The sequence below is a fragment of the Ranitomeya imitator genome, chromosome 3 (genome assembly GCF_032444005.1).
Source record: "Ranitomeya imitator isolate aRanImi1 chromosome 3, aRanImi1.pri, whole genome shotgun sequence".
Classification (NCBI taxonomy): Eukaryota; Metazoa; Chordata; class Amphibia; order Anura; family Dendrobatidae; genus Ranitomeya; species Ranitomeya imitator.
This window is the reverse complement of record NC_091284.1, coordinates 9,065,809-9,079,553: the sequence shown is the minus strand read 5'-3', so window position 1 is coordinate 9,079,553 and position 13,745 is coordinate 9,065,809. Positions and strand designations below refer to the sequence as shown.

At 41.8% G+C, this 13,745-nt stretch overlaps 1 protein-coding gene across 1 annotated transcript in view; it reads left to right on the top strand.

Annotated features, from left to right (window-relative positions):
* The window catches only part of SPAG17 (sperm associated antigen 17), a 259,615-nt gene that overhangs the window by 140,947 nt on the left and 104,923 nt on the right, over window positions 1–13,745 (top strand). Inside the window, exons 6-9 of the mRNA XM_069760452.1 lie at window positions 7,326–7,505; window positions 11,190–11,374; window positions 11,461–11,622; window positions 12,646–12,745. Coding sequence (XP_069616553.1) covers window positions 7,326–7,505; window positions 11,190–11,374; window positions 11,461–11,622; window positions 12,646–12,745 — 627 coding nt within the window. The remainder of the gene's footprint in view (window positions 1–7,325; window positions 7,506–11,189; window positions 11,375–11,460; window positions 11,623–12,645; window positions 12,746–13,745) is intronic.

Below are 13,745 nucleotides of genomic sequence, written 5' to 3'. Positions count from 1 at the left end.
TGCCCCTATGCACAAGAATATAACTACTATAATACTGCCCCTGTGTACAAGAATATAACTACTATAATATTGCCCCTATGTACAAGAATATAACTACTATAATACTTCTCCTCATGTACAAGAATATAACTACTATAATACTGCTGCTATGTACAAGAATATAACTACTATAATACTGCTCCTATGTACAAGAATATAACTACTATAATACTGCTCCTATGTACAAGAATATAACTACTATAATACTACCCCTATGTACAAGGATATAACTACTATAATACTGCTCCTATGTACAAGAATATAACTACTATAATACTGCCCATATATACAAGAATATAACTACTATAATACTGTCCCTATGTACAAGAATATAACTACTATAATACTGTCCCTATGTACAAGAATATAACTACTATAATACTGCTCCTATGTACAAGAATATAACTACTATAATACTGCCACTATGTACAAGAATATAACTACTATAATACTGCCCCTATGTACAAGAATATAACTACTATAATACTGCTCCTATGTACAAGAATATAACTACTATAATACTGCTCCTATGTACAAGAATATAACTACTACAATACTGCTCCTATATAGAAGAATATAACTACTATAATACTGCCACTATGTACAAGAATGTAACTACTATAATACTGCCCCTATGTACAAGAATATAACTACTATAATACTGCTCCTATGTACAAGAATATAACTACTATAATACTGCCCCTATGTACAAGAATATAACTACTATAATACTGCTCCTATGTACAAGAATATACCTACTATAATACTGCTCCTATGTACAAGAATATAACTACTATAATACTGCCCCAAGTACACGAATATAACTACTATAATACTGCTCCTATGTACAAGAATATAACTACTATAATACTGCCCCTATGTACAAGAATATAACTACTATAATACTGCCCCCATGTACAAGAATATAACTACTATAATACTGCTCCTATATACAAGAATATAACTACTATAATACTGCCCCCATGTACAAGAATATAACTACTATAATACTGCCCCCATGTACAAGAATATAACTACTATAATACTGCTCCTATGTACAAGAATATAACTACTATAACACTGCTCCTATGTACAAGAATATAACTGCTATAATACTGCCCCTATGTACAAGAATATAACTACTATAATACTGCCCCCTATGTATAAGAATATAACTACTATAACACTGCTCCTATGTACAAGAATATAACTACTATAATACTGCTCCTATGTACAAGAATATAACTACTATAATACTGCTCCTATGTACATGAATATAACTACTATAATACTGCTCCTATGTACAAGAATATAACTACTATAATATTGCCCCTATGTACAAGAATATAACTACTATAATACTGCTCCTATGTACAAGAATATAATTACTATAATACTGCCCCTATGTACAAGAATATAACTACTATAATACTGCTCCCTATGTACAAGAATGTAATTACTGTAATACTGCTCCTATGTACAAGAATATACCTACTATAATACTGCCCCTATGTACAGGAATATAACTACTATAATACTGCCCCTATGTACAAGAATATAACTACTATAATACTGCTCCCTATGTACAAGAATATAACTGCTATAATACTGCCCCCTATGTAAAAGAATATAACTACTATAATACTGCCCCTATGTCCAAGAATGTAACTACTATAATACTGCCCCTATGTACAGGAATATAACTACAATAATACTGCCCCTATGTACAAGAATATAACTACTATAATACTGCCCCTTTGTACAAGAATATAACTACTATAATACTGCTCCCTATGTACAAGAATGTAATTACTATAATACTGCCCCTATGTACAAGAATATAACTACTATAATACTGCTACCTATGTACAAGAATGTAATTACTGTAATACTGCTCCTATGTACAAGAATATACCTACTATAATACTGCCCCTATGTACAGGAATATAACTACTATAATACTGCTCCCTATGTACAAGAATATAACTGCTATAATACTGCCCCCTATGTAAAAGAATATAACTACTATAATACTGCCCCTATGTACAAGAATATAACTACTATAATACTGCCCCTATGTACAAGAATATAACTACTATAATACTGCTCCCTATGTACAAGAATATAACTGCTATAATACTGCCCCCTATGTAAAAGAATATAACTACTATAATACTGCCCCTATGTACAAGAATATAACTACAATAATACTGCCCCTATGTACAAGAATATAACTACTATAATACTGCTCCTATGTACAAGAATATAACTACTATAATACTGCTCCTATGTACAAGAATATAACTACTATAATACCGCTCCTATGAACAAGAATATAACTACTATAATACTGCCCCTATGTACAAGACTATAACTACTATAATACTGCTCCTAAGTACAAGAATGTAACTACTATAATACTTCCCCCTATGTACAAGAATATAACTACAATAATACTGCCCCTTATGTACAGGAATATAACTACTATAATACTGCTCCTATGTACAAGAATATAACTACTATAATACTGCTCCTATATACAACAATATAACTACTGTAATACTGCCCCCTATGTACAAGAATATAACTACTATAATACTGCCCCTATGTACAAGAATATAACTACTATAATACTGCCCCTATGTACAAGAATATAACTACTATAATACTGCCCCTATGTACAAGAATATAGCTACTATAGTACTGCCCCTATGTACATGAATATAACTACTATAATACTGCTCCTGTATACAAGAATATAACTACTATAATACTGCTCCTATGTACAAGAATATAACTACTATAATACTGCTCCTGTATACAAGAATATAACTACTATAATACTGCCCCCTATGTACAAGAATATAACTACTATAATACTGCCCCCTATGTACAAGAATATAACTACTATAATACTGCTCCTATGTACAAGAATATAACTACTATAATACTGCTCATATGTACAAGAATATAACTACTATAATACTGCCCCCTATGTACAAGAATATAACTACTATAATACTGCCCCTATGTACAGGAATATAACTACTATAATACTGCTCCTATGTACAAGAATATAACTACTACAATACTGCTCCTATATAGAAGAATATAACTACTATAATACTGCCACTATGTACAAGAATGTAACTACTATAATACTGCCCCTATGTACAAGAATATAACTACTATAATACTGCTCCTATGTACAAGAATATAACTACTATAATACTGCCCCTATGTACAAGAATATAACTACTATAATACTGCTCCTATGTACAAGAATATACCTACTATAATACTGCTCCTATGTACAAGAATATAACTACTATAATACTGCCCCAAGTACACGAATATAACTACTATAATACTGCTCCTATGTACAAGAATATAACTACTATAATACTGCCCCTATGTACAAGAATATAACTACTATAATACTGCCCCCATGTACAAGAATATAACCACTATAATACTGCTCCTATATACAAGAATATAACTACTATAATACTGCCCCCATGTACAAGAATATAACTACTATAATACTGCCCCCATGTACAAGAATATAACTACTATAATACTGCTCCTATGTACAAGAATATAACTACTATAACACTGCTCCTATGTACAAGAATATAACTGCTATAATACTGCCCCTATGTACAAGAATATAACTACTATAATACTGCCCCCTATGTATAAGAATATAACTACTATAACACTGCTCCTATGTACAAGAATATAACTACTATAATACTGCCCCTATGTACAAGAATATAACTACTATAATACTGCTCCTATGTACATGAATATAACTACTATAATACTGCTCCTATGTACAAGAATATAACTACTATAATATTGCCCCTATGTACAAGAATATAACTACTATAATACTGCTCCTATGTACAAGAATATAATTACTATAATACTGCCCCTATGTACAAGAATATAACTACTATAATACTGCTCCCTATGTACAAGAATGTAATTACTGTAATACTGCTCCTATGTACAAGAATATACCTACTATAATACTGCCCCTATGTACAGGAATATAACTACTATAATACTGCCCCTATGTACAAGAATATAACTACTATAATACTGCTCCCTATGTACAAGAATATAACTGCTATAATACTGCCCCCTATGTAAAAGAATATAACTACTATAATACTGCCCCTATGTCCAAGAATGTAACTACTATAATACTGCCCCTATGTACAGGAATATAACTACAATAATACTGCCCCTATGTACAAGAATATAACTACTATAATACTGCCCCTTTGTACAAGAATATAACTACTATAATACTGCTCCCTATGTACAAGAATGTAATTACTATAATACTGCCCCTATGTACAAGAATATAACTACTATAATACTGCTACCTATGTACAAGAATGTAATTACTGTAATACTGCTCCTATGTACAAGAATATACCTACTATAATACTGCCCCTATGTACAGGAATATAACTACTATAATACTGCTCCCTATGTACAAGAATATAACTGCTATAATACTGCCCCCTATGTAAAAGAATATAACTACTATAATACTGCCCCTATGTACAAGAATATAACTACTATAATACTGCCCCTATGTACAAGAATATAACTACTATAATACTGCTCCCTATGTACAAGAATATAACTGCTATAATACTGCCCCCTATGTAAAAGAATATAACTACTATAATACTGCCCCTATGTACAAGAATATAACTACAATAATACTGCCCCTATGTACAAGAATATAACTACTATAATACTGCTCCTATGTACAAGAATATAACTACTATAATACTGCTCCTATGTACAAGAATATAACTACTATAATACCGCTCCTATGAACAAGAATATAACTACTATAATACTGCCCCTATGTACAAGACTATAACTACTATAATACTGCTCCTAAGTACAAGAATGTAACTACTATAATACTTCCCCCTATGTACAAGAATATAACTACAATAATATTGCCCCTTATGTACAGGAATATAACTACTATAATACTGCTCCTATGTACAAGAATATAACTACTATAATACTGCTCCTATATACAACAATATAACTACTGTAATACTGCCCCCTATGTACAAGAATATAACTACTATAATACTGCCCCTATGTACAAGAATATAACTACTATAATACTGCCGCTATGTACAAGAATATAACTACTATAATACTGCCCCTATGTACAAGAATATAGCTACTATAGTACTGCCCCTATGTACATGAATATAACTACTATAATACTGCTCCTGTATACAAGAATATAACTACTATAATACTGCTCCTATGTACAAGAATATAACTACTATAATACTGCTCCTGTATACAAGAATATAACTACTATAATACTGCCCCCTATGTACAAGAATATAACTACTATAATACTGCCCCCTATGTACAAGAATATAACTACTATAATACTGCTCCTATGTACAAGAATATAACTACTATAATACTGCTCATATGTACAAGAATATAACTACTATAATACTGCCCCCTATGTACAGGAATATAACTACTATAATACTGCTCCTGTATACAAGAATATAACTACTATAATACTGCCCCCTATGTACAAGAATATAACTACTATAATACTGCCCCCTATGTACAAGAATATAACTACTATAATACTGCTCCTATGTACAAGAATATAACTACTATAATACTGCTCATATGTACAAGAATATAACTACTATAATACTGCCCCTATGTACAGGAATATAACTACTATAATACTGCTCCTATGTACAAGAATATAACTACTATAATACTGCTCCTATATAGAAGAATATAACTACTATAATACTGCTCCTATGTACAAGAATATAACTACTATAATACTGCTCCTATGTACAAGAATATAACTACTATAATACTGCTCCTATGTACAAGAATATAACTACTATAATACTGCTCCTATGTACAAGAATATAACTACTATAATACTGCTCCTATGTACAAGAATATAACTAATATAATACTGCCCCTATGTACAAGAATATAACTACTATAATACTGCTCCTATGTACAAGAATATAACTAATATAATACTGCCCCTATGTACAAGAATATAACTACTATAATACTGCTCCTATGTACAAGAATATAACTACTATAATACTGCTCATATGTACAAGAATATAACTACTATAATACTGCCCCTATGTACAAGAATATAACTACTATAATACTGCTCCTATGTACAAGAATATAACTACTATAATACTGCCCCTATGTACAAGAATATAACTACTATAATACTGCTCCTATGTACAAGAATATAACTACTATAATACTGCCCCTATGTACAAGAATATAACTACTATAATACTGCCCCTATGTACAATAATATAACTACTATAATACTGCCCTTATGTACAAGAATATAACTACTATAATACTGCTCCTATGTACAAGAATATAACTACTATAATACTGCCCCTATGTACAAGAATATAACTACTATAATACTGCCCCTATGTACAAGAATATAACTACTATAATACTGCCCCTATGTACAAGAATATAACTACTATAATACTGCTCCTATGTACAAGAATATAACTACTATAATACTGCTCCTATGTACAAGAATATAACTACTATAATACTGCCCCTATGTACAAGAATATAACTACTATAATACTGCTCCTATGTACAAGAATATAACTACTATAATACTGCTCCTATGTACAAGAATATAACTACTATAATACTGCCCCTATGTACAAGAATATAACTACTATAATACTGCCCCTATGTACAATAATATAACTACTATAATACTGCCCTTATGTACAAGAATATAACTACTATAATACTGCTCCTATGTACAAGAATATAACTACTATAATACTGCTCCTATGTACAAGAATATAACTACTATAATACTGCTCCTATGTACAAGAATATAACTACTATAATACTGCCCCTATGTACAAGAATATAACTACTATAATACTGCCCCTATGTACAAGAATATAACTACTATAATACTGCCCCTATGTACAGGAATATAACTGCTATAATACTGCTCCTATGTACAAGAATATAACTGCTATAGTACTGCCCCTATGTACAGGAATATAACTGCTATAGTACTGCCCTGTGTATAAGAGTGTTGTGCCCTGTGTATAATTCCAGTGCTGGGAATGTGTGGCACGTCTGCAGTAGACACTGACCCTTGTGCAGTAGTTGGTCAGTACCTCTGATTGCTGTCGTGGTTTGTGACCTCGTTGTTGATGTGTTGGCAGATGATGAGCCTGATGACGGCGCCCATCACTACATCATCGTAGTCGGAGTGTATCACCCGCAGGTGGTGGCGCTCTTGGCCGATCTCGGTGTCACCGTGTCCAGTGTTATCAGGGTCTCGTCTCAGAGTTACTCCGCTTTGCCGCCGTCTGTCCTGGAGGAGTCCGGCGCTGCTGCAGACGGTAGGTGCTGATGTTGTCTCCCGTCATGCGGTGCTCGGCAGGTGACCCTGTGTCCGATGACTCCGGGGTTCTCCTTTATTCCTCTGACATCTCAGTCTTGGGGTAATGAACGTTTGCACAATTTCCTCACAGATTTTTCAGGATCGCGGTTCGGTCCTCACCGAATCCCCGCCAGTCTCTGCCCCTGCTTTTGTGGCCAATCACTGATGACTGCACTGGTCACATGACTGCGTGCCGTCAGGTCACATGATCGCTGCAGCCAACCAGTTATCATCTTTCGCAGTCACATGAGCGGACAGGACAAGGGAGCGCCGTGGAGAATGCAACTTTTTATTATTTTATGTGCAGTTTTCATTTTTTTTTACTGCTGAACAGAAGAACTTTATGACAGGGTGTCCACCTCCTGGAGAGCCCCTGGTTAAATTAAGTAGTCCCCTTCATAAAATAAAATTAGCAAATACTGGCTTGCCCACGCCCGGACCAGTCCCATACATCCGTGTCGGGATCTGGTGTCTCCCAGGGCTCACCTGACATTATTGCGCTATGTGAGCCCTGCAGCCAGTGGCCTCTATTGTGGTGCTGCGCTGAGAGTACAACAGGACAATAGCGGGGGACTACTTAATATAAAATAGCACAAAACCTAGAAGAAACAAAATGAGCAAAAACCGTCTGTAACTAAATAAGTGAAAAGCAAAAGTGCATCTTAATAGCTCAGGGTTCTCAGTAATTCTGTCCCCGATCAAAAACAGCATAAAAGCCATCCCACCGTCGTCAGCGTGACCCTGATCAGGACGGTCCTACGCTGTGTAATATTAACACCTTACCATGTGTCAGAGCTGACCTCAGTGTGTGACTAAGGGCAGACAAAAGGGCCGGGGCCCAACCAGTGGGCAGCAGTCTGGGGAAGCCTTTACATGTAATTGCCAGCTCAGGAGAGGGAGGCCACACTGACTTGTTCACATGCACTTTTGCTTTTGACTTATTTAGTTACAGCAGGGATTTTGCTCATTTTGTTTCTTGTAGGTTTTGTGCACTTTATGGCCAATGTGAACACGTGTTTATGTGCTGCTTGTATACCAACTTAATCCAAGCTCAATTATTGTGTTTTTAATTTAAAATAGGTTTAGTTTAGTGGACAACCAATGTATTTATTTATTTTTAAATATACAGTCCACACCCACTCAATACAATTTGTCACACCTGTGTATAATATATTATGACTACACCCACTCTGCCATAGTCACACCCGCTCTATTGTGGCCACACCCACTCTGCCATACCCAATGTATTGTGGCCACACCCTCACTATTGTTACTACACCTACTGTATTGGCCACACCCACTCTGTCATTGTAACACCAAGTGTATTGCAAACACACCCACTCTATTGTGGACACACCCTCTCTATTGTATACACAGCCACTCTTGTGACCACACCCACTCTACCACAGGCACACCCACTGTATTGCGGCCACACCCACTCTACCATGGAGACACCCACTCTATTGTGGCCACACCCACTCTATTGTGGCCACATCCACTCTTTTCTGGTCCCTTTCACTCCACAAAGATGAAAACCAATATATTGTGGCCACCCCCACTCTGTTATTGTCACACCCAGTGTATTGTTGCCACGCCCACTCTGTTATACCCAATGTATTGTGGCCACACCAACTCTATTGTGCTCACGCCCTCACTATTACCACACCTACTCTGTTGGCCACACCTCCTCTCTTATGGTCACACGCATTCTATTATAGCCACAAGCACTGTTTTGTGGTCACTCCCACTCCACAAAGATCAAAAACAATTTATTGTGGCCACACCCACTCTGTCATTGTAACATCAAGTGTATTGTCAACACACCCACTCTATTGTGGCCACACCCTCTACCACAGGCACACCCACTGTATTGCGACCACACCCACTCTACCATGGAGACACCCACTCTATTGTGGCCACACCCTCTCTACCACAGGCACACCCACTGTATTGCGACCACACCCACTCTACCATGGAGACACCCACTCTATTGTGGCCACACCCTCTCTACCACAGGCACACACACTGTATTGTGACCACACCCACTCTACCATGGAGACACCCACTCTATTGTGGCCACACCCTCTCTACCACAGGCACACACACTGTATTGTGACCACACGCACTCTACCATGGAGACACTCACTCTATTGTGGCCACACCCTCTCTACCACAGGCAGACCCACTGCATTGCGACCACACCCACTCTACCATGGAGACACCCACTCTATTGTGGCCACACCCTCTCTACCACAGGCACACCCACTGTATTGCGACCACACCCACTCTACCATGGAGACACCCACTCTATTGTGGCCACACCCTCTCTACCACAGGCACACCCACTGTATTGTGACCACACCCACTCTACCATGGACACACCCACTCTATTGTGGCCACACCCTCTCTACCACAGGCACACCCACTGTATTGTGACCACACGCACTCTACCATGGAGACACTCACTCTATTGTGGCCACACCCTCTCTACCACAGGCACACCCACTGTATTGCGACCACACCCACTCTACCATGGAGACACCCACTCTATTGTGGCCACACCCTCTCTACCACAGGCACACCCACTGTATTGTGACCACACCCACTCTACCATGGAGACACCCACTGTATTGTGGCCACACCCTCTCTACCACAGGCACACCCACTGTATTGCGACCACACCCACTCTACCATGGAGACACCCACTCTATTGTGGCCACACCCTCTCTACCACAGGCACACCCACTGTATTGTGACCACACCCACTCTACCATGGACACACCCACTGTATTGCGACCACACTCTCTCTACCACGGAGACACCCACTTTATTGTGGCCACACCCTCTACCACAGGCACCCCCACTGTATTGCGACCACACGCACTCTACCATGGAGACACTCACTCTATTGTGGCCACACCCTCTCTACCACAGGCACCCCCCACTGTATTGCGACCACACCCACTCTACCAACGAGACACCCACTCTATTGTGGCCACACCCTCTCTACCACAGGCACACCCACTGTATTGCGACCACACCCACTCTACCATGGAGACACCCACTCTATTGTGGCCACACCCTCTCTACCACAGGCACACCCACTGTATTGTGACCACACCCACTCTACCATGGACACACCCACTGTATTGCGACCACACCCTCTCTACCACGGAGACACCCACTTTATTGTGGCCACACCCTCTACCACAGGCACCCCCACTGTATTGCGACCACACCCACTCTACCATGGAGATACCCACTCTATTGTTGCCACAACCACTCTTTTTTGGTCCCTTTCACTCCACAAAGATGAAAAGCAATATATTGTGGCCACCCCCACTCTGTTATTGCCACACCCACTCTATCGTGGCCACACCCTTTGCCTCTTGCTGACCTGGCTTCTGCTTGCTGTCAGTGAATGGACGCTCTGCTGCGTCACACGGTGCTGATGACTGACAGGAGAGAGTGAAAGACTCAGACGTGATTCTCCATTCATGTCCAGTAAGCAGAGGACTTAGATAAAAGCAGAAAATGGCATTAAGTTTCCTCCGCCTCCTTTGGGGGGATACATCGTGCACGGCCAGCTCTGGGATGTGGGGGGTAGTAGTCCTGCCAGTCATACTGACTCTCTGGATCTCAGTGATAGAAGCCGAGAAGCAGAGGAAGGAATCGCTGCAGAAATCCCTGCAAACCTTCTGGAAATATCTAGAACCCATCCTGGAGTCCAGAAGAAGCGTCGGCTCGTCCCTGGGCCAGGTGGCCCGACTGCAGCACCTGGTGAGAGAGAGCAGCCACCCGACCGACTGGAGCCGAGCCGACATGCGGGTCAGTACTGATGGGGCGGTAATAGCGAGTGTCAGATGTGCCGGATTACCGGTCATTATACCATGTGCTGCCCATAATGCCCGCAGCTGTCTCATGCCACCGACGTGTTTGAGAGCGTCGCCTGTCTCATGTACGACTGCCTGGACTGGAGGAGACAGCACCGGCGTTACCTGGCCAGCATGGAGGTCATCCAAGTCCCACAGGTGGGCAAGGAGCGGAGCCAGGCGAGACCCCCCGCACCGCCAGAGGTGAGTGGTCAGAGGTGCCCGATCCCCCAGTATGTGACCCCCGGAGTATGGCTCAGCCAGGCGAGACCCCCCGCACCGCCAGAGGTGAGCGGTCAGAGGTGCCCGATCCCCCAGCATGTGACCCCCGGAGTATGGCTCAGCCAGGCGAGACCCCCCGCACCGCCAGAGGTGAGTGGTCAGAGGTGCCCGATCCCCCAGCATGTGACCCCCGGAGTATGGCTCAGCCAGGCGAGACCCCCCGCACCGCCAGAGGTGAGCGGTCAGAGGTGCCCGATCCCCCAGCATGTGACCCCCGGAGTATGGCTCAGCCAGGCGAGACCCCCCACCCCCGCACCGCCAGAGGTGAGCTGTCAGAGGTGCCCGATTCCCCAGTATGTGACCCCCGGAGTATGGCTCAGCCAGGCGAGACCCTCCGCACCGCCAGAGGTGAGCGGTCAGAGGCCCCTGATCCCCCAGCATGTGACCCCCGGAGTATGGCTCAGCCAGGCGAGACCCCCCGCCCCACCACAGGTGAGCGGTCAGAGGCTCCTGATTCCCCAGCATGTGACCCCCGGAGTATGGCTCAGCCAGGTGAGACCCTCCGCACCGCCAGAGGTGAGCGGTCAGAGGCCCCTGATCCCCCAGCATGTGACCCCCGGAGTATGGCTCAGCCAGGCGAGACCCCCCGCCCCACCACAGGTGAGCGGTCAGAGGCCCCTGATTCCCCAGCATGTGACCCCCGGAGTATGGCTCAGCTAGGCGAGACCCCCCGCACCGCCAGAGGTGAGCAGTCAGAGGCCCCTGATCCCCCAGCATATGACCCCCGGAATAAGGCTCAGCCAGACAAGACCCCCCGCACCGACAGAGGTGAGCAGTCAGAGGCCCCTGATCCCCCAGCATGTGACCCCCGGAATAAGGCTCAGCCAGACAATACCCCCCCCGCACCGCCAGAGGTGAGCGGTCAGAGGCCCCTGATCCCCCAGCATGTGACCCCCGGAGTATGGCTCAGCCAGGCGGTGATTAATGGCTGCCTTCTTCCTTCAGGCGCCAGCTGTTCTCGTGCCGCCATCTCCCACTGGAAAAAGGAAGGGTCCAGGGGACGAGGTCCATCTGACGGTCTCGCTGCCACCTCCAACCCCCCCTGGTAAGTGCGGCACGTGACGTCCGACCGAACTATCGCCCACTCCGGAGTAGCCAGCGAAGCAGGAAACATCTTGTGTGCGCTGATGACCACTACCCTGGATGCCGCCTGCAGTGTAAAGAACGGAGGCGGTGTCCAGGGTCGGCTCCATATGTGCAGGTGTAATGCACCATAAGTATCACACGTCCGCTCCAGTCATAGAACACTCCGCAAAAAGCAGAATACATGTAATCCACCATGCTTTATACTGCAGCCTGCATCTACAGAAAGGGACAATAGAAAGAGGTGAATACAACGTCATCCTAGAAGTGTTATAGGGCCACAAGACGTACCCGCAGGTAGACCCCCATATAATGCTATCTCTATATACAGGGCAGGCAGAGACCCCCATATAATGCTATCTCTATATACAGGGCAGGCAGAGACCCCCATATAATGCTATCTCTATATACAGGGCAGGCAGAGACCCCCATATAATGCTATCTCTATACAGGGCAGATAGAGACCCCCATATAATGCTATCTCTATATACAGGGCAGATAGAGACCCCCATATAATGCTATCTCTATATACAGGGCAGGTAGAGACCCCCATATAATGCTATCTCTATATACAGGGCAGATAGAGACCCCCATATAATGCTATCTCTGTATACAGGGCAGGTAGAGACCCCCATATAATGCTATCTCTATATACAGGGCAGATAGAGACCCCCATATAATGCTATCTCTGTATACAGGGCAGGTAGAGACCCCCATATAATGCTATCTCTATACAGGGCAGGTAGAGACCCCATATAATGCTATCTCTATATACAGGGCAGGTAGAGACCCCCATATAATGCTATCTCTGTATACAGGGAAGGTAGAGACCCCCATATAATGCTCTCTCTGTAAACAGGGCAGGTAGAGACCCCCATATAATGCTATCGCTGTATACAGGGCAGATAGAGACCCCCATATAATGCTATCTCTATATACAGGGCAGGTAGAGACCCCCATAT